Source organism: Parasteatoda tepidariorum, chromosome 5 (assembly GCF_982258835.1).
Source record: "Parasteatoda tepidariorum strain Cologne lab strain chromosome 5, Ptep-v5.0, whole genome shotgun sequence".
Lineage (NCBI taxonomy): Eukaryota > Metazoa > Arthropoda > Arachnida > Araneae > Theridiidae > Parasteatoda > Parasteatoda tepidariorum.
In genome coordinates, this window is record NC_141759.1 from 88,179,986 (window position 1) to 88,201,529 (window position 21,544).

The 21,544-nt window shown below is 31.9% G+C and overlaps 1 protein-coding gene across 1 annotated transcript; it reads right to left on the reverse strand.

The window, feature by feature from the left end:
* Nucleotides 1–129: 129 nt before the first annotated feature.
* On the reverse strand, nucleotides 130–19,589 carry LOC107443905 (uncharacterized). The gene is made up of 7 exons (XM_043051305.3): nucleotides 19,216–19,589; nucleotides 16,502–16,609; nucleotides 14,389–14,442; nucleotides 12,856–12,987; nucleotides 10,782–10,934; nucleotides 4,519–4,659; nucleotides 130–2,320 (listed from the first exon to the last, which is right to left on the reverse strand). The coding sequence occupies exons 1-7, from the start codon at nucleotides 19,546–19,548 to the stop codon at nucleotides 1,988–1,990; spliced, it is 1,254 nt and encodes a 417-aa protein (XP_042907239.2). The 5' UTR covers nucleotides 19,549–19,589; the 3' UTR covers nucleotides 130–1,987.
* Between the last annotated feature and the right edge of the window lie 1,955 nt (nucleotides 19,590–21,544).

Sequence of the window (21,544 nt, forward strand, 5' to 3'; positions counted from 1 at the left end):
ACAGTTAACTCTGGTTAATTGATATTATGACAGTGGTGTTACATCAAACTTTGTAAAACACTAAATAGCACCAACTTAAAAATATTTTGCAATGATAAATCAAAGAGCAAAGATAAAAATGCAAAAACATTTATTAAATCAGAATTGTAGCTGATCATTATTTCTCAAAAGTGACACTCAAACAACACAATCACTTCACAGTGTTATAGAAAATGCATAAGTAAAACAGTTGATTTAAAAAATACATGTAAAATATGGTTAGTTAGTAAAATACATAGTTATAGGAACATACTTAGAAACTATAAAATTTCAAATTATTTTAAATGCACTTATAAATACATTTGGTCAAAAAAAGGAAGAAAAAAAACAGACAAATTCATTTAAGAAGCATTGTACAGGTATGTAATAAATTAAAAAAATGCAGCATTATAAATTAATTTTAAAAGTTCGTTGTGAAAAACACAAATATTTATAAAAACGATCTAACATATCATTTAAAAAAATACATGTTCATAAAATACATTAAGTTATCATAGTTAGGTTTTAATTAGTTTTACTACACGTACGACTATTTTAAGTCAGAGATAGTGAAATATTTAAAACATTTTAATCTAGATTAGAATAAAATACTGAACTGCATAAAAAATTTAAATTAGATATTTTTTTTCCTTTCCATTATCTTTTGTTCCTTTATCTGAGAATTAGCAATTATTATTTTTTTTTAGAATAATTATTCATTTGAAAGAAAAAAGAAACTATTTTTTATTCAATAGCGATATCATGATTTACTTTTGGGAAGAAAAAATCATTCCGGTTACAGCCAGTTTGTCGGCCAAAGGTTCAGCCTACGGCATGATAGCGATAATGTTGGGCTGTTGGGTTTCGAACCACCATCGGGAAGCGGTTTTCCAATCCAGCGGTGTTTAACCACTCGCTCCTTTGTTTCGCATTTTCTCGCTTTTTTGGTTGTTTTATATCAGGTAACAAATTTTAAAGGAAATGAAAGCTTGTATTATAATTGTAACTAACTACAGTCAAGACATAAGTGTTCAAAAAAGCGAGCGAGTCTTTAAAGGCAGCTAGAGTGTAAATTAGCAATTGGGGAAAGAGCTCCGGTTTTTCAAAATGACAGCTTAGTGCCTTATCCAAGATGCCTTAAATAATTAGAATTAAGGGAAAATTTTGCAATCTTTTAACTAATCTAATTATTTAAGTTAAAACTAATGAAGAGTTTTAAAAATATTTATCTCTGAATTAAAGACCATTCAGAGATGAAATAAATTTAAAATACAAATTTCGAAAAACAAAGATCATCCAATCGTTTAGAATAATATTTAGAATTTCAAATTTTACTTACTTTTAAACAATAAAGTAAATTTCTATAGCAGAATTTTTAATCCAATTTAATGATATACAACTAACTCTTCATTAGAAAATAGTTTTTCATAACTGCACATAAACTTATAACATTTAAAAAAAATCCATTCCGTCTGAAATATCTAAAATCGAATTCACAAAGAGTGTGACATTTTAAATTGTGTTAACAAATTTTCTATCAGAATTTAATAGGAATTATAACTCAAATATCAATATTTAATAATATAAAAACATGTATAATTTGTAATAATATATTTAATAATATAAAAACATATCATGGACAAAAAATGGTTGTTATAAATTTTAATCAAATATATTTACCTTTGGATTTTAATAGCAGAATACTACAGTTCAAAGGAATGAAATTAGGTCTGACATAAGATGATAATTTAAATAAAAGTTGGTCAATAGCATAATAAATATTTAATATCTTTAAAATACATCACAGGCTTGAATGAGGAACCTTTCTGATAAATAAATTAAAACTTCTTTCAAAATTATTTAAAACCTATACAAAAATTAAATCTCTGTCTTTAAAAGAACAAATAGACATCTTAATTTTAAAATTCCGTTAAAAAATTGTTTTAATTCATCTCAGTAAATAATAATCTCAAATTCGAATTTTAATTCTCAATCTCTTATCGGGAGTAGGAGTGCGATATGCTTCTGAAAGCAGAGTCTTAGAACTGTTTTCTCTAGTAAATATCCGGTCGCTGTCGTCATCGAAATTTCTTCTGAGAAGAAACAAAGGTGGTCTTGAGAACTTGAAGGCAGCACAGGAATCGCTTATCTTTTTTTGCTCCGTTAGACTTTTCAATCTTTCCGATACTTTGACCCCCATGCGTCTGGCCATTTCGCACATTTCATTCAAATGGTCATTCGACTTGTTGCCGTCAGATTCCAAATTAGGTTTCGGGGAAAAACTATGGCTTATATTCAGCATCTGATTGAAAGAAATTAAAAGGTACGTTATTTTTTTAAAAACCAAATTACTTACTACACTTTGAAAAGAGTACCATGAGGTACACACACATTGTACTATTTATTTTCTATTCATAAGTGTTAGACAGGCTATTAACTTCCTAGATATAGACAACAGCACGGAAATCAAAAAAGACAGAAAGGTTCAAAAAGAACAATGGAGTATTATAAGAATGAAAGTTCCAATAAATGTTGTAATGATCGACATCATAACAGAGCGTTACAACACCGAATTTATCTTCTCTCCTCCTACCAATTGGAATTTTATAATTAACAATGGGGCACTGTCGTTGCTTCCCCCCCCCCGAAATTAGTTAAAAGTATCAGATTTCCGAGGATTGAAAGAGCTCCGCTTAGTGCGTTTGCCCGGGGCCCACGAGAGTTTAGCTACGCTACTGCAAAAATATTTTTACCCATTATAGGTACAAAATTATTTTGCCACACTTTTTTACCTTTAAAACAGCGAGGTTCTTTTTGAGCGGGACACGAGGCAGAAGTACGCATGCGCAGAAAGTTTTCGGTGTATTTCCCGCAATTCCGATTTCCAAGTACTGAAATTACTTGGGGACCCACGCATTCATTAGTTCCAGGCAGTTCAGATTCATAGACATTGAGAGGGCTCTGCTTCGTGTGTTTGCCCCATGGCCCCACGAGAATATAGCTACGATACTGCAAAAATGTTTTTATCCATTAAAGGTATAAAGGTGCCACACTTTTTTACTTTTAAAAAAGCTATGTTCTTTTTTCAGTGGTACACGAGGCAGAAGTACGCATGCGCAGAGAGTGAAAGGTGTATTTCACGCAATTTATTTCGAACATCCGCTTCCAACAGTCTTATCACTCCAGTATTTTTCGATGCAAGATGAATCTAGACTATTTTTGAATCTAGACTACTAGATGAATCTAGATTTTTTTGTATGTAAACGCAAATTTGCGAAAAATGTTTCGTGACTGCTAGCGGTTCACATGGATTATGCGCAAAAAAAGGGATTCATTTGAAATCATTCGGTGTGATTTACACCGATAATGACTTTTTGGCTGACATTAAGGTTGCATTGCTTGCACTTTATCATTATTATATATAAGATCTTTTATCATAGAAAATAATGTTTTTTGATAATTATATGTTATCTTGTGACTGTTGTGAGTTAACACTTATACACAACTGTTTTGTCCATCTCTAACAGCCAGAACATATTGCCGATTATGAAAATAGCCCAAATTATCAAAATGAAATTGTGTGAGAAACATGAATACACAGTATCACTTAAATACATGTATCATCAACTTTGAAATATGTGTTTCAATAAGCAGTACACGAGTGTTAATTTAGAGTCACGTGGTACGCTTGAATTTTAAAGGTACTGTGTTGCTCATTTTAAATTCACAGGCAAAATGGTTTCATTTTTATCTCTGAAATCAGCGGTACTGTTTTTACAGTGCACCTACAGTATGAGGTTCGTCAAATCGGGGGGTATTGACAAAAGGGATCAAGTGTCAATAATTGATGACAAAAGGAATATGTGCAGCCCCAAAAAAGCATAAGGATTAAAAAACTTCCGAAAAAAGCAGTATTTTTTTAAAATTTTATTTTATTTATATGAACGACTTAAAACTCCTCATGCACCACAAAGTATAGCATGAGGCTTACAGTTGTAAGTAGAAAACAAAAGGAGAAAAATTTACAAATTTACCTTAAAAACAAAATTAAAAAGCAGTATTGAGAAAATAAAAACCTTATAGAAAAGTCAATAATTTTTTGCTTGTCATAGCGTCAATTATAATTCTATTTTTCTTTTTAATTTAAAAGATATCTTTTAATTTTATATTTTTTCCGTTTTCCTTGTTAAAATACATAAACTGTAATGCTAAAAATTTTTTTTAATGAGTATAAGTTATATAGTTACTTGTTATATAGTTATAGAAAACACAAGAAAAATATATATTATGGAAAAAAAGATTTTAAGAAAATATATCGATTATAAGAATGCATAGGTTGTAAGGAAACAAGGGACACAATGAGAACTTTTTTTTGTTGGGAAAAATGGAAATAATGCTATTCATTCTTTTAAAAAACTTACGAAAATTGGAAAACAACGAAAAATGTACTCAGGAGTATGGAAATATTTTCTTAAAAAAGGAAATGAAATATTGTAATACCAAATCTCGCTTTTCTCTTGACGAATTCAACAAAATACACCCAGAAATATTTCTCTCTTTTAAACAAACTGTTTCAGGGTTTTTTTCTTTCATCAAAAACATATTAGCATTTAAATCCACAGGCTCAATCTTTACTTCAGCCTAAAGAGAAATTGAATAACAAATTTAGAATATTTTGAATGAAACAATGGAACTATATATCTTAATCAAGTTACTTTTTGTATGTTTTGTAAATGTTAAAAAATTACCATTTTCAATGTTATTATTTAGATCATTTTTCTTAGAGATAATATTAGAAATTTTTCGTTATAATGTAGTAGTAATAAGACCTTAATATAGTAAGAAGAAAATCATAGTGACCATACTCCAATGTTATTTTTTTTCTTCTTTTAATTTAAAGTTTAAGAAGGTCTAAAAATAAAACCTAAATGCCAGAAATGAGTCAATAAGTTTTAAAGGCAAAATAAATGCGGCGATGCCCTGCTCCTACATTTTCATCTTACCTAATGCGAAAGGGCACTTGCACTTCAACTTGGAGTGACGCATTTAAAAACCAGTTTTCCGCCAGCAACCAGGCTACTCCCATTTTCCCTCGTGCACTAGTACGTGATGCACGACTCTCCGATAACTTAAATGTCAATCAGTTCTTTGCTGTATTTATTTGTGATTTTAATAATGTTCAAATTAAATTTATTCCTTAAGTTTTAGTTGGTAAGCTGTTCCTTTTAATGCTTGGAAAAACATGATTTACCACACTGGTGACCCATCCACGTGCTTTTGAACATGCTCTTCAGCTCAATCCACGTACATTTAACGTGAGAAGTCGGCAGTGTAAAGCATCATCACTTTTTCTCAAATCATCAACGTGGCCAAATCGTTTTTCATGCCACGCCATCTTGTGCAGCTGCCCGTTTGTGCATTTATTTCTACGTGTGCTTCCGTTTCGTGCATGATCTCCTGCAATATACTCCAACACAATGGACTTTTCTCTAGATAACATCATGTTAACTTGGATTTAATTAATTTTAATGTGATGTATCGAGTTGTCGCCGTTGCCTTTATTTCAATTTACAAGTAAGTTATTTTGTATTATCCCACGCTGCTACTCAGATTTATTTATGATATTCCCTAAGTTATATGTCGCCAATATTTTGCTTCTGCTGCATTCGTATTAGTTTCATAAAGTTAGCTTACTAAATTATTTCCGTTGTTTAAATTATCGTATCGTATCTATAACGTGCACTCGCATACCCCATGCTGTTGCACTTGTATTTTTATCATACTATTCTATTAAATTTTTATCTAATTATTTTTCGTATTTTACTCGTATAAATCTCTTTGTGATTAATTATTTTACTCATTTGTACTAAGTATGCCTTTAGACGGATCCGAGGCCACTAACACGCAGATAGCCCATGTGGCGGTCAAACCACCTCCGTTTTGGAAATCGAATCCGACATTATGGTTCATTAGACTGGAAGCTCAATTTACTTTGGCAAAAATAACATGTGAAACAACAAAATTTAACCACGTGGTCGCAGCTCTCGACGCTGACGTATTAATTTCAGTCAGCGATCTCCTTCTTAACCCTCCAACTGATAGGCCTTATGAGCAATTAAAAAACCGCCTAATCGACTCTCATTCAGAAAGCGAATCCTCTCGAATTCGAACTCTACTGCAAGGGCTGGAGCTAGGCGACCAGCGTCCCTCTCAGTTGCTCGCGCGAATGCGCGCTTTGGCTGGCACGTCTGTAGGCGAGCCTTTATTAAAATCTTTATGGCTCGGCAGGCTTCCAAGCAACTCTCAGTCTATCCTAGCTGCGCTTAATGATGATCTAGGCAAATTGTCTATCGTGGCCGACAAGATACACGAATTTGTAGCCCCACCCTCAATTCATGAAGTGTCTGACGAAGCTTCAAAAACTTCGCAATTGGAAACGCAAATAGCGCAATTATCAAAACAAGTACGTGATTTAACCACCATGGTACAAGGCAACACGAACGCAAGTGACAACCGTGAACACAGATATTTTAGAAACCGAAGCCAATCACGTGACCGTCTTCGTCGGTACAAGGAACCTCAACAGGGTTATTGTTTTTATCATACAAATTTCGGCAGAAACGCTAGAAAATGTGTACAACCCTGCTCCTTCCAATCATCGGGAAACTAGATTGGCGATCGCCTGCCGGCCACAAGAGCGACCGCCAACTTCAACGCATTCTCCTGGCCGATCGAAAAACAAATCTTAATTTATTAATCGATACTGGAGCGGACATTTCCGTTTTACCAAAAAGTCATACCGCAAATAGAGAAGTTTCCCAGGACTTAGTTCTTTATGCTGCTAACGGTACAGCTATCAAAACATTCGGCACGAAACGTCTTACCTTAGACCTTAATTTGCGCCGCAGTTTCACGTGGTCTTTTGTCATTGCCGACGTGAGGCAACCAATCATCGGTGTAGATTTTTTGAGGCATTTCAATTTACTCGTTGATGCAAAAAACAATAAGTTAATTGATGCAACTACACAACTTTCGTGCGCCGCGATTACCTCCAATGCTCAGCCAGAGGTCTCTAATATTTCGGCAACATTGAATAGTTGTCAGTACCAGCAAATTCTTAAAAACTATCCGAAACTTTTTTCGACCGCGGAAACTTTTAACAATCACACTACCGCAAATACTTTTCACCATATAGAAACTACCGGACCCCCAGTTTTTTCCAAGCCAAGACGTTTGGCCCCAGACACTTTGCGTGCCGCTCGCCAGGAATTCGAATACCTCATGTCCGTAGGCATTATTCGTCCTTCGAAAAGTCCCTGGGCAAGTCCCCTTCACATGGTCAAAAAGGCTAATGGTGAATGGCGGCCATGTGGAGACTATCGTCGGCTAAATTCCGCCACAGTCCCCGACCGCTATCCAATCCCTCATATACATGATTGTACCCAATTATTGCATGGTAAAAACGTATTTTCTACCATTGACCTAGCCAAAGCTTACCACCAGCTCCCGGTTTACCCGCCTCATATTCCCAAAACCGCAATAACAACGCCATTTGGGTTGTTTGAATTTGTATACATGCCTTTTGGCTTACGTAATGCGGGACAAACATTTCAAAGATACATCAATGAGGCAATGTCCGACTTAAATTTCTGCGTGCCCTACTTTGACGACTTACTCATAGCTTCCGTTAATGAGGTTGAGCATGTAACCCATTTGAATCAGGTCTGTGCCCGCCTCGAGCAGTATGGTTTAAAAATCAATCCAAACAAGTGTATCTTAGGAAAAACCGCCGTGAAATTCTTAGGTTGTTTAATTACGCCAGATGGTGTTAAGCCCCTCCCTGAAAAGGTTACGGCGATTTCCCCAAACTCTTTCACAACTTCGTCGTTTTCTGGCTATGCTAAATTTTTACCGTAGATTTCTCCCACACGCTGCAACAGCCCAATCGCCTTTAAACAATTTGCTCCGGGACGTAAAAAAGAACGACAAGCGTCCGGTGCCCTGGACTGACTCGCTAATTGCCTCATTTGAGAGATGCAAAAGTGAATTGGCCAACGCAGCAACACTCACTTACCCTATACCCAATCAGCCACTTTCACTTATGGTCGATGCCTCCGATATCGCTATCGGGGCAGCTTTAAACTGCACAGTAGAGAAAAACTTAAAACCATTAGCATTTTTTTCGAGAAAACTGAGCGCAGCAGAGGCAAAATATAGCACATACGACCGTGAACTCCTCGCAATTTATTCAGCGGTAAAACATTTCAGACATCATTTAGAGGGGCAGGATTTTGTGATTTATACAGATCATCGCCCATTAACATTTGCTTTTATTAAAAACTCAGAATCCTGTTCACCAAGACAACTCCGGCAACTCGATTATATTTCACAATTTTGCACCAACATCAAACATATTTCTGGCTCCGATAATGTAGTCGCTGATGCTCTATCTCGCCTGCAATCAGTACAGACTCCATCAGTGGACTTTACTGTCATATCTGAAGCCTAAAAAGCAGATAAAGAGTTATCTGATTTGCTTCAAAAAGAGCACCATTCGCTCCAGCTACAATCATGGTCTATTTCGCCAACAGTGAAACTATATTGCGATGTGAACCACAAGTTAATACGCCCATATGTGCCACAACAGCTTCGAAAGACTGTGTTTCAATCTCTACACAATTTAGCTCATCCAGGCATACGAGCCTCCAAAAAACTTCTTCAAACTAGATTTGTGTGGCCTTCTATGGCCAAGGACATTGCGGAATGGACTCGAAATTGTTTATTGTGCCAGCAGTCCAAAATAACAAAGCACACCCACAGTCCTCTACAATCCTTCAACCTACCTTCACAACGGTTTGAACATGTGCACTTGGACCTGGTTGGCCCTTTCCCACCGTCCGATGGCTACGAATACTTGTTGACGTGCATTGACCGCTTCACAAGATGGCCAGAGGCCATCCCTGTTCCTGATATGTCAGCGGAGACCACTGCACGAGCTTTTGTCTCCTTCTGGGTTTCAAGGTTTGGTGTCCCAAAGATCATCACCACCGACCAGGGAAGACAATTTCAGAGCCACCTGTTCTCCACATTGAACAAACTTTTGGGGACCAATATGACACGAACAACTCCATATCACCCATCCTGCAACGGCCTCATCGAGAACTTCCATCGTCCACTCAAGCAGGCCCTCCGATGTCATAAAACCAAATGGACCGACTCTCTACCCCTAGTTCTTCTTGGGTTGAGATCTGCTTTAAAAGCAGACTTAAACTGCACGAGTGCAGAACTGGTCTACGGTGCCCCTCTCCGCCTTCCTGGAGAATTCTTCGAGGCCTCCACTACTGACGTGCAGCCTCATGAATTTCTGATGAGGATGCGTGAGACAATGCAGACTTTGAAGCCAAAACCAACGTCTTCACACTCTAAACAGTCCATCTTTGTACACCCATCTTTACCAAAATGCTCTCATGTTTTCATACGAGTCGATGGTGTAAAGAAAGCATTGCAACATCCTTACGACGGTCCATTCAAGGTTTTGAAGCGTAGCGGAAAAACCTTCACCATTGAAATGAAGGGTCGGCAAGCCGTAATTGGCATCGACCGCCTAAAACCGGCATTCCTGGATGAAGAGGAGTTGCAGGCTACAGCTCCAACTCCGGAACAGAACGAACCTAGAGCTGTCCAGCATCCGGCTCCAGAGTTGGCTCGACCGGGGATCACGACTCGCTCCGGCCGCCGGGTGCATTTCAACACTCGTTACCATTGATGTCGGTCTCCTGGACACTTGGGGGGGAGTACTGCGGCGATGCCCTGCTCCTACATTTTCATCTTACCTAATGCGAAAGGGCACTTGCACTTCAACTTGGAGTGACGCATTTAAAAACCAGTTTTCCGCCAGCAACCAGGCTACTCCCATTTTCCCTCGTGCACTAGTACGTGATGCACGACTCTCCGATAACTTAAATGTCAATCAGTTCTTTGCTGTATTTATTTGTGATTTTAATAATGTTCAAATTAAATTTATTCCTTAAGTTTTAGTTGGTAAGCTGTTCCTTTTAATGCTTGGAAAAACATGATTTACCACATAAACTTAACAATGCAATTTTAGTTTTTCTTTTTTTTCTTCTTTTTATTGTTAGGGGATAGAAATTTAAATAAAAATATTTGAAAGGAAAAAATAGCAGATTAATTCTGGAATTCTCATCTTGAGTTCTCCCCCCCCCCTCCCCCGGGCTATAAATTACTAAAGATTAGATTGCACATTAAATAAAAAAGAGAGATTTTTAAACTTATCATATCTTATCGACTTCTGATAGTTAAAAATTCTTTTAATCTAAATTTGCAAGAGAAAAGGAATAAAAATAAAGTTTAAAATTAAAAAAATTTAAGGTTTTTCTTTATAGTTTTTAGGAACCTATTTATTCATTAAAAATTTAACTGAATTACATTAACTTTTAATCAGAACACACAGGGGGTTGAATATCAAATAGGCATTGTTATGCTCCATTTTTAATAACTTAAAATAAAATGTTTTCTTTTGTAAATATTTAGTCGTTCAAAATCAATGCATTAAACTATTTTATAAACTAAAAGTTTGGTAAATATTTTTGGAGCAAAAGTAAAACAATAAAAATTACTTTTTTCCCCTTCTTCTTTTTTACTTTTTTTTTTTAAATTGTTGCTGATGTTCAGCTCTTAAAGTATTAAAGAGCGATCGAGTATAGCAATTCCCTGGCTAATAATATATTGAAGAACATTCTTACATTTTGACTTTTTCCGCTATCAGAGGATATTTTAGCGTTTCCTTCGAGAAAATGTTTTCTTCTAGGTACAGAATCCCTTTTTGAAGTACTTTCGGTATCATACCGATTCATCTTCAAGTTAGTCTTTCGAACAAAAATGTTTACTCCTTTCGGCTGAAATTAAAGTAACCAATAGTTATTAAGTATCGATTTAACAAAACGAAAGAAAAAACGAAATAATTTATACTGGTTTATTACACATTATTTCGAGGTACAATTTGTCAATTTCATTGTTACAGTATGCCCATTTTTTCAACGTTATACATTAGTGTAAAACAAGAATATAGTTTAATAAAATTTTCGAACAATAAAACAAGGCTAGAAAATATAAAAATCGTGATTAACTGATAGTTCAGTTGATTCAGAATACTATTTAGAATAAAAATAAAATTTCCATCGTCATCTACTTTTTTACATAAACTTTCGACAGTTTTGTGTTTTTGAAGTTTGCTTTTCTATTTTTTTTACTGTTTAACCATGATTTAATTTTCTTTATTATATTAAAAACGAGATTTTTATGTTTTACTAAAAATATTGTTATTTGAAATTAATTTTTTTAACAGAAGGAACAAGAATTGATTCAGTAATGTCTCTGAAAAAAGTAAGTCTAAGAATTTAAAAATGTCTCAGAACTTAAACCTCGATAAGAAAAAAAAATGGTATTAAGGAAAAAGTGTAAAAGAAAATTCATTCTTTTTAAAATTATCTGTTTAGTTTAAGTAGAAAACGATGTTAATTGAAGAATAAAGTTTTAACATAAATTAAATTTGTAAGGACACAAGATGATGGTAGGAAAACACCGTCACAAAGAGCTCTGTATTTTTAATTATACATTCACATTAAACATTTAACAATAAAGAGTAACAGCATAACATTAACTAACATAAGAAAGAGAACTTGAAAGTTTAATCTCAAACTGAGTGGGGGGAAAGGGAACCAGGAAGGTTCGGAGCTCGTCTTACGTCATCTCACATTAACTCAGAATGAAGACTATTGTTTTTGTTGCGGATAGAGGGGTAGCGCCATCTGGTGCTATGAATTAACTATCCGTTACAAATTCCATTTAAAAATAGAAAGTCAAAACTATGTAATTTTTATTAAAATTTAAATGGCGTAATTAAAATTGGTATTTTTTGACAATATTGTTTATTATGTTTATTTTTAGAAGTAATTTTATGCTATATATAGTAATTTTATAATCATAAATTTGGTCCTCTCTATAGTCCTTCGTTAAAAAGTTTTTTTGATTTTGACATTTTTTTCATCTTTAGTCCACACAGAGGAAAAAAAAATCTGATTAAATTACTGTACTCTATGGGAATTGCATTTCTAGTAAAAAAACAAACAAACATAATTCTTTATAATAAAACCAACATACATATTTAAAGTATTCATTCGGTAATTTATCTGTTCATATCGTAACGGGTCCCCCAAAATTATGTTTTTCAAAATTAAAGTTTTTACTAACATACATTTAGTAAATGCAAAACTGAAAAGTAAATTTAGCTTAATAGATGGTTTTCATGCCGTGCTGTAAGATATCATGATAAAATTTCCAAAATTTAAGGTATTTAGCAAATTTTATCACTTATTATGAAACCATGTCTTATTTATTTTACCAAAATACTTATAAAAGCGCTTCGGTAAAAATTACCTAACTTTTAAGTTTTTGCATAAAGCAAGAAAGACGGCAAATTTTACCATATTCAGGTAGTTTTGAAAATACTTTTTTTCTCAGTGTAGTTTTTATTCCTTCGTAAGAAGATTCAATTCCTTCTCCAAAACCTGGAATGCGCGCTGAGCATTTGAAATGTTTATAAAATTCATTGTATACTTTATAAAATATTAAGTATCAAAAATTCTTGAAGATTAAAAAGTATAAGTAAATTTAATAGAAATTAAAATAAATAATTAAATAAAATTAACTTTTTTGTACTTGTCAGGAACAGTTTTTCAAGGACGTAACTTCTATTAATTAAAGTGCATATATTGGCTTTAACTTTAAAATAATACAATAATATTTTTTTTCACTTACATCTGGTACATTTGTTAGGTCCTTTAGATTATTATCTTCCATTCCAATTGAATTATTCTTATCAAAACAAACATTTTTCATCTGCAGTTTGGTACTCATTTTCTTTTCAACATGCGGATCATTTTCTTTTACCTGCAGGCATACAGATTTTTCAGTTATGTAATTAAAGATTTAAGGAATCGAAAATATACATAATTTAATGAATATGTTTATGGTTTTGGCATATAAGAGATATTAGATTTGTAATTTTCCTCTTTCACTTTTGCTTTTGAAGTTAACTTTTTTTCAATATTTCATTGGTTATATAACATACCGTGAGCGATATGTGTATAAAAAAATCATTTACAGGTAAATACTAAAAAAGATTAACTCTTCAAGAATAAAAACTAAAAATAATAGAAAAAAAATTCAAACAATATTTATTAGATATTAAAAGACTTTGCAAACAATAAAAGTAAATATTTAAAAAAAAATCTCACTTTTAGAATATTTTAAATGTTTTCTCTATCAAAATTAGCTATAAAATTAGAATATTTATTATTATTTTTTATTGAAATGAGTAAATTCTTGAATTCGATTTTAATCCTGTCCAAAATAATTTTAAGTTTTTCTAAAATTTTATCTAAATAAAATCATTACGTAATGTAAAGCAAACAACTACCAAAAACAAGCTAAAAAAAGCTTCTAAGTTTATTTCTTTTTGGATTTCTGTGTATAAATTTTGCGTTGTACGCAAGTACCTCGCAACTTAAAAGTAAATCTGAGTTTTATTTCTTACTTATTTTTTTTTAAAAATTTATAAAGTTTTCAGAACTTTTTTGCCTTCTTTATAAGGGCATTCAAATTTTTTTTTTGCTGTTGATATTAACAATCAGTTATAAAAATTGTTTGCAGTAATAAAGATTTTAAAATTAACATCGTACAATTTTTCATGAAGTAAAATATGCTTTTGCAACTAAATAACGAATTAGTATTTTCAGCAAGAAAACAAAAATTTATTTCAAATAAAAAAAGAAATTTTTTTTTATATGAATTCCACCAAAGAAATGCTTCTTGCTCAGTTTACCTTCGAACAGTCTACCCGTTCATTCCGTAAAATTTCTTTTCAGCCATGGTATTTTCTAACAGCATTAATTTGCCTGAATAATTATATCATCCACTCATAATCTCAATCACATAATTAAAATTAGTCCGAAAGTTACTAAAGATAAATTGTAATGATCAATAAACTGTCTTTTAAATATTTCTTCAATGCCACAAATTAATAAAAAAATTATTTTTTAGATTAATTATTTTCGTGCAATACTGAAACATTGAGTTTAATCAATAATTAAAAATTACAATAATAATATTCCAAACAAATGACAGGTATTTAAGTTAATACTATTGTTACAATTCGTTATTTTCATTAGTTAGCACATGAAACAGTTTTCTTTCATTATTAGATATTATAAGAACAGTTATATATTGCTACGGTTTAGAAAACATTGAGGTTAAATAAAGCCGTGGAAACAAAAATTTCTAACTTTTTACCTCTTTTTTTATTTGCTGTTTTGTCTTCAGTATTTGATGAGTCTTTACAGCTTTCTAAAAATGTAAAAGTAAGTTCTTAATTCAGAAAAAACTTCGACGGTACATGCAAAACTGAAAATTCGTATAATAAACTTATTGGAAAGTATTCTGCGAGTTTCTTATTGAAGCCTTTTTTAGTAAGAAAAAAATAGTTATTATATGAAGAAGTTAAAAAAGAATATTTTACGAAGAAACTGAATTATAAAAGTTTTAGAACATACAAAAACATGAGAATGCTCTTTGAAAAATATTTTTTTTTCTTTTTTGAAGTGCCTTAAGTGAAGTTTGTGTTCTTTATTCTGATTATTTATCTGTTCTTCATCTGAAAATTTAAAATGATTTCAAATTTTAATATGATTCTTAATATGTTATTCCGCATAGATTCAAAGAATGTACTTTAATGCAAAATGCACTTTCAGTAGTTTTATATAAAAATAACTCAAATATAAAATGCATTTTGATGATCTCCGGCAATTATTTCAGAAAAAAAAAATCTAATGATTAATCTCATAGTAAATATTCCGATTCCAGTTTGTCGGGTGAAATTGAAAGATGGTTTTGTAGATTTCTATAGTTTTAAAGATGCAAAAAAATGAAGGCAATGTGATTTAGTAAAATTTAACATCCACTTCTGATTTCGCTGACCCACGATGGCTCAGTGGTCAAACGCACTGTGCTGTCACTGCGCAGTACTGACGACCGATCCTCATTGGTGGGATGAAGTTACACATCTTAGATAGATGGTTATCAGCTTTTCTGGAAAGTGAAAGGAAGACGGCATTGTTCGCAGTGGTTTGTCTATTTCTGTTTCGCATGGGCATAAATTAAATTTCGACAATGCCAAAATTATTCCCATTCCAGCCATGCCAGCTCATTTTATTGACCTGGAATCTGGTAGAATTCATATGAATACTGATTCCCTTGTTAACGACATTAGTTCCTAACCATCTTTCCATAGCTCGTAGAAAGGCATTTTCCCCTCATTTGCCCCTCTCGGCCACTGCGGTTTTTCTTTTTATTTTTTTCATCCTTCTCTCTCTTGGCTACTGTGGTTTTTCTATTTTTGTTTCTTTCCTTTATGTTTCCATTTTTCGTGGTGACATTACTTTTTTTATATTTCAAATAACTTTTCAGGAGTCTGTCCAGACATTTTGCAAAAGGTCCGTTTTTGTAAAATTGTGAAGAAATTACTCGTAATTTGCGAATATAAAATAAACGTTAAGTCACAATCTTTCAACCAGGGTCCCGCTTTTGTGAATTTGTGCAAATAGGGTCCTGTTATTGCAAAAAACTTTTTCAATGAGTTATTAAATTGTAAAGATATACAAGCAATACTGTAAAATTATAATTTAAAAAAAATTAAATTTTTAAAAATAAACAGCAATTGCTGCTACTAAATTAGAGGAGCAACATACAAATATTTGGTATTTAGCTTATTCTGCTAAACGCAGAATATTTATTTCGGACGAATAAGGGAAGAAGCGTCTACCGAAGACAAAACATAGCTATCTTTCTCCCTCCCCCCTTTCCTGGGAAGGTTATTCGATTAACAAAACAATAATGAAGATAAACCAATTTGTGAAAGGTCCGATTAAAAGATTAATTATTTTGTGAAGGGTCCGTTATTAAGTTAAAATATTTTGTGAAGGGTCCGTTATTATGAAAATATATGTTGTGAAGGTTCTGCTAACGGACCCAAATTTCTTCTACGCAGACTCCTGCTTTTCTTCTTATTCACGTCTGTCCAGTCTTGAAAATGGGCTCCTATTTTAAGCGCTTAAAACATGTTGACTGATATTTCTAATTTGTACATTTTTGAAGCGAATGAAGATTTTAATCAAGTATTATCTTACCACTTCAATTTCTGGTTATTGTTTATTTAAGAGAACATATGTTTTAAACCAAGTCTTTAAAGGGGAAAAAAAACCACGAGCTTCTATGGTTCTTAAAACTTTTGCTGATTTAAAAAAAAAAGAAAGACAAATCCATTGAGGGGCCACTGATAAAGGTTTTTCTTATTTCAGTTCATAAAAAAATAAAAAAACTGATATGATTGAGAAAAAAAGATTCTTACATTGTAGCTTCTTCTGGACTTCTTCCTTTTACGTCGTTTTTTTTCTACTTCGAAATAATCATCATCTTCGAAATCAGAATCTACCTCACGCTTTATGGTGCGGGTCATCTTTAAAATCACAAAAGAAATTTTTTTTTTCAATTACGTATAACGGTAACAAATAAGATACCTTAAGAAATAAGATTACTTAAGAAATGCATATGAGAATAAGATAATCTGAAAAGTAAGATTTAGAATAGGTTGAATGAAAACTCTCTATTTAATTACATTAATTTTTTAAAATTATTTTTTTAATTATTTTATTAGTACAAATTTAAACTTTAAAGCAGTTTCCTTTCAATAAAAATTTCATCTAATTTCCTTTCAATCTTGGGTATTTAATTCCTTACATACAGAAAAAAATTTTACCTTTATTTTTGGTAGATTTTATTATCCTTTTTTATATTGCAATAAAAATTATAAAATAAAGCATATATTTAATAATACAAAAGAACTGTTGTAAATGCGTAAGCTGGCACAGCTTGCAACGTAGAAAATAATCTTAAAAGTTTTAGAGTATAATCTTAAAAGAAAATAGAACTCTTCTCATATTCCAATTTATTAAAAATGTTAACCATAACTGACAAAGAAAGTTTATTTAACAAAGGTAAGACAAACTTTACTTACTGTCAATTATGGAAAATTTTTTATTAAACGGGGAATGCGAGAATAATTTATGATCGAGTTTGTTAAAACTTTCATTATTGTTCCAAAAATCGAAAAATTAACGAGTTGTAAACAATTATATCCCAATTTTTCTTTCAAGTCTTTTGATATTAATAATAATAATAAAAAAATAGGATTAATGATGAAACTAATATTTCCATAAAATAGCTCTTGCGCTGCAGCGATGTAGCTGCAAACATGCGTTGTTCAAAAAAACTTTAAAGTCATTAATAGTTTAAGATCTTGGAAAAATGCAACAATTACAGCAGTAGGTTTATTTATTTTTTGCAAAAATAGCATTTTTAATTAGATTCTTGTCATAATAATGCTAAAGTAATGCTAAGAATTCATAAAAGGAAAAAATATTATTATTAAAACAGTGCGCTTAGATAAATAATTTGCATAAATTTTGATAAAAACTTTAATACCATTTGCGTCACATTTATATTTGAGCATAACATGCATATATTAGTTAATAGCTTTCGATAAAACTCTTCTTATAATTATTTTACCCTGAAAAGTTAAGCAATTAAATAAAAGAAATGTAATAAAAAAAACTAACAGTGGGGGAAGAACTGCGAACAGCTGTCGAAAACTCATGAAAGAAAAAAAAATGGCCTTCGTGTATGCTTCTTTATTTCGTTTTTCATCTATTTGAGTTAGTTGTAAAGGCAGATAGACTATTCTTTTTCTTTTCAGCATACGAATTGTTTTTCTACTAATCTTAGTTTTACTTTCTTGTATAATGATAACTTAATCCACATTCTGTTTTTTTCCCCTTCTTGTCTGTTTATTTCTTTCAATTAAAAGAAGATGGATATTCAAAAATGAACAACTTCAATATTCTATTCCTAATTTTAATTTGTTACAGAAAGTCAGATTGCGTGGAAAACGTTTTTTTCTTGCTGTTTTAATTTTCTTTCTATGTACTTATAACTGTAATTTAAACATTTTTGTGTGCATCTCTACTCTTTTAGCTTAGAGTGAACATAAAAAAAGTCACGTGACCTGCTTCTACTTTGAAAAGCAATGTGACTGGCAATTGTCACGTGGCATTTGCTTACGTTAGCAATTGTTCTTTCCATTCTATTTCGAATAAGCCAAGCTTGTCAAGCATCAGTTCTCTTAAGTGGCACATTTTATATTTTTTCACAAATATTTCAATTATTTCACAATGTATTTCTTACTTAACACAAAGACAGGCACTAAGCCATATATACCATAAATAAACTAATTATGCAGCGAAGTTTCCAGGTACAGAAAAGAAAAGTATGTCACGGTTGCAATAAAAAATATTTTTTAAAAAAATGGTAAAAGATGTAGACAAGAAAGAATCTTTCAACATATTCGATGTGCGATATGGCGCTGTATTTGATTAACTTTACATTAATTAATATTCTTACGAATGTGGAGAAATTTAGCTCTACTTTAACACGGTATTTTGCTTATAAGCTATCACCTGGCGTTGACTTCATAGGGCACTTGTTCTGTCCGTGTTCTTGAAATGCAAGTACCCAATTGTCAACAACTTTAGAACTATTCAATGTTACAGGAAATTCGATATAAAGTTTTTAAAACTAACTCTTCATTTTTGTAATAACGAATTCTAAAATGCATAAAAGTTAATGTAATAATTATTAAGCGTTATTAACAGCGAATTTTTATTAAAAATGTGCTTACATATGTTCCATGTATTTTTACTGAGATTCCAGAAGTATACTTTTATACCACTTTACAAATACAAAAGAATATTATTATTATAAACATTAACATAATTTGAAAACCATAAAGTAATATTAATTATTGTAATAAAATGTATACATTAAGTAGCTCGATTCGTTTAAATCATTAGGTAATTCCATTCTTTTACATTGATAAAACAATTAAAAAATAATAATTTTACATTATAAATTCTAGTTTTATGCTATTTGAATGTATGAATAATAATAAATCACTCTTTATCTTTGCATTTTTCTTTATGACAAAGTAATAAAGAACTAAAAACTTACTCGAATAACTGAAGACGAATGATTTCTCGAAACACGTTTAAGAAGATCTGGTCTTCCTTTTACGAAATTAGGATTCGTATATTCTTTATAATCCTCGACAACATGGCTGTTCGAAATATCCAAAATTTTTCTAAATCCGTAGAGATTCAGTTGCCGAATAAACGATGAAAGATTATTACTTTTACAAAATGCATCATTCGGGTCTAAAAATTCTTTCTTAAACTGACGAAAATTAAAAACAACAGAATCCCCATGAAGACTCCATTTAATAGCACCCGTACGGCATTCATTGACTGCTTTCCACAATTTATGTTGAAACTTTTTGCTGACCATTTTAAAAAATAGAATTAATATAATCTTCTTCTAAACTGACATCCAAGTGAACTAATAAAGTTGTATCGCATATTATTCTATTCAAAAGAGCGGGAATTTAATTATCGTCTGTTAAAATATTATTTGTTAAATAATATACATTCTAGCAAACGATTTATTTAACTTAAATAATAATTTCAATGGTAAATTTTGTAGTATAAATATATTCATTACCTGGATATAAATCGTTTGCATTTTAAGAAAAAAAATGGTTTCGTTTCAACGTAACAAAACGCAAACGATAAATATAGTTTTTCATGAAAAAAATCAGACTTCAACTTCAAACACTCAGATAAAAGCTTCAGAGCGGTAATGTCGAGGATTCAAAAATATACATTCATAGAAAAAAAGTTGAGTGGTGAGAAACTTGTCAGAAAACTCTATATAGGAGAAGTAAAATGGTATAGATATTGTGAATTTAAGAAATATATCATACTTATCCCAAAAGTTTAAAAGCAGCTTAAAACCATATTTTCAAAGTGCCCGGCAAGATTTCTCTCTAACCAGAGTGTCATCAGGCTGATGTAAACATATACCCTTTTCGAATGCAATGCTCTCATTGAGATTCATATAAACAGAAAGGAAGGATAGGAAGATCATCATTCCCTGGTTTGTAATTTTTTCTTTAATGTTTATGATACACTCTGAAATTGAACAACTTTATTTTTAATAAATAAATAAATAATGAGGTGAATTTCGTAACTCAGGTATTTTAGACTGGTGTTTAAGTTAAGAAATTGCTGACGCATGTGCACACGGTACTACATACCGCAATATAAATCGAAGGATCTGCATGCGGACTTCTCAGGCTTTGGAACGGGCGGGGACAGCGAATAGAGACGTAGGCTCTACCCATCACGTTAGTCATGGGATTATGATGTAATTTTTTTTTTCTTCGGAAAAATTGTTTTACTAACGTTACACACACAAACTTCCAAAGAATTCTCAAGCAGTTTGATAGTTCCGTTTGATTCTTTAAAAGTTGCAAAAGCTGATTTTCACTTCGTTATAAGCAATTGTCTCCTGAAGCATATAAAAATTTTTAAATCAGACATAAGCAAAATCCTACTCTAAATTCCTATTAAATCAAATATGTAGGATAGTTTCTATCGTAATGACAGCAAGGAATTGAAAATGAAAAAAAAAAACAATAATTACTAAGGTTGTACCGTAACTACCACTATAATTATTAATATGAATTCGTTAGGTGCAATTATTTAAAATTGGTATATAAAGCAGAAAAGGCCAACACCCTCTTTTGTTAATCCTTTGCGTAATAGTGCCGGCATAGTTTCTTGTGACTTCTGTTTGAATATCGTTTTAAATTGGAAAATATCTTATATACTTCTGCATCACACTTGAAATTTGGGTAAAAATGAGTAATTTTACTTTGCTAAAAAGACAAAAAAAAATGTTTCTTTGATTTTGTAAAAGTGGTGCCCCATTCTCCAAAAACGGAGTATGATATATTTTTTAGACACATACTATTTATTGCTGTTTTACTTTGTATGAAGAAAGGGATTGTAAACAAACAGCAGAAAGCTGTAGGATAGCGATTTATGAAAGAAAAAAAGTATTTTTCAGCCCCTAATATGTACGCTTTCATTTGAATGCAGATTCCCTTATGAGGACATTAATTCCTTTTACCTCACCATAACGCTTTGAGGTGCATTTTACCCTGATTTGCTTCTCGGTCACTAATGCTTTTTTTTTTTTTTGTTCTGATTTTCATCCATTTTCTCTTTGGACTTCTGAGGTTTTTCTTCTTCTTCTTACCTTTATTTTTCGTTGGCAGCTTTTAAAATCATTTTTTTTTCATTAGATTTACGTCTGTCAAATGCTGAAAATGGGTACCCAATTTTGATGCGCTTGAAGCATGTCGACTGTCATTTCATTTCTGTTTATTTTTGAAGCGTATAAAGTTTTCAATCAGATAATGTCTTACCGCTTCAGTTTC

Coding starts and splice junctions, on each gene's coding strand:
- LOC107443905 (XM_043051305.3), bottom strand. CDS start 19,548: ATGGTCAGCAAAAAGTTTCAACATAAATTGTGGAAAGCAGTCAATGAA. Junction 12,988..14,388: donor AACAGCAAATAAAAAAAGAG/GTAAAAAGTTAG, acceptor GTATGCCTGCAG/GTAAAAGAAAATGATCCGCA. Junction 10,935..12,855: donor ACCTAACAAATGTACCAGAT/GTAAGTGAAAAA, acceptor CTTTAATTTCAG/CCGAAAGGAGTAAACATTTT.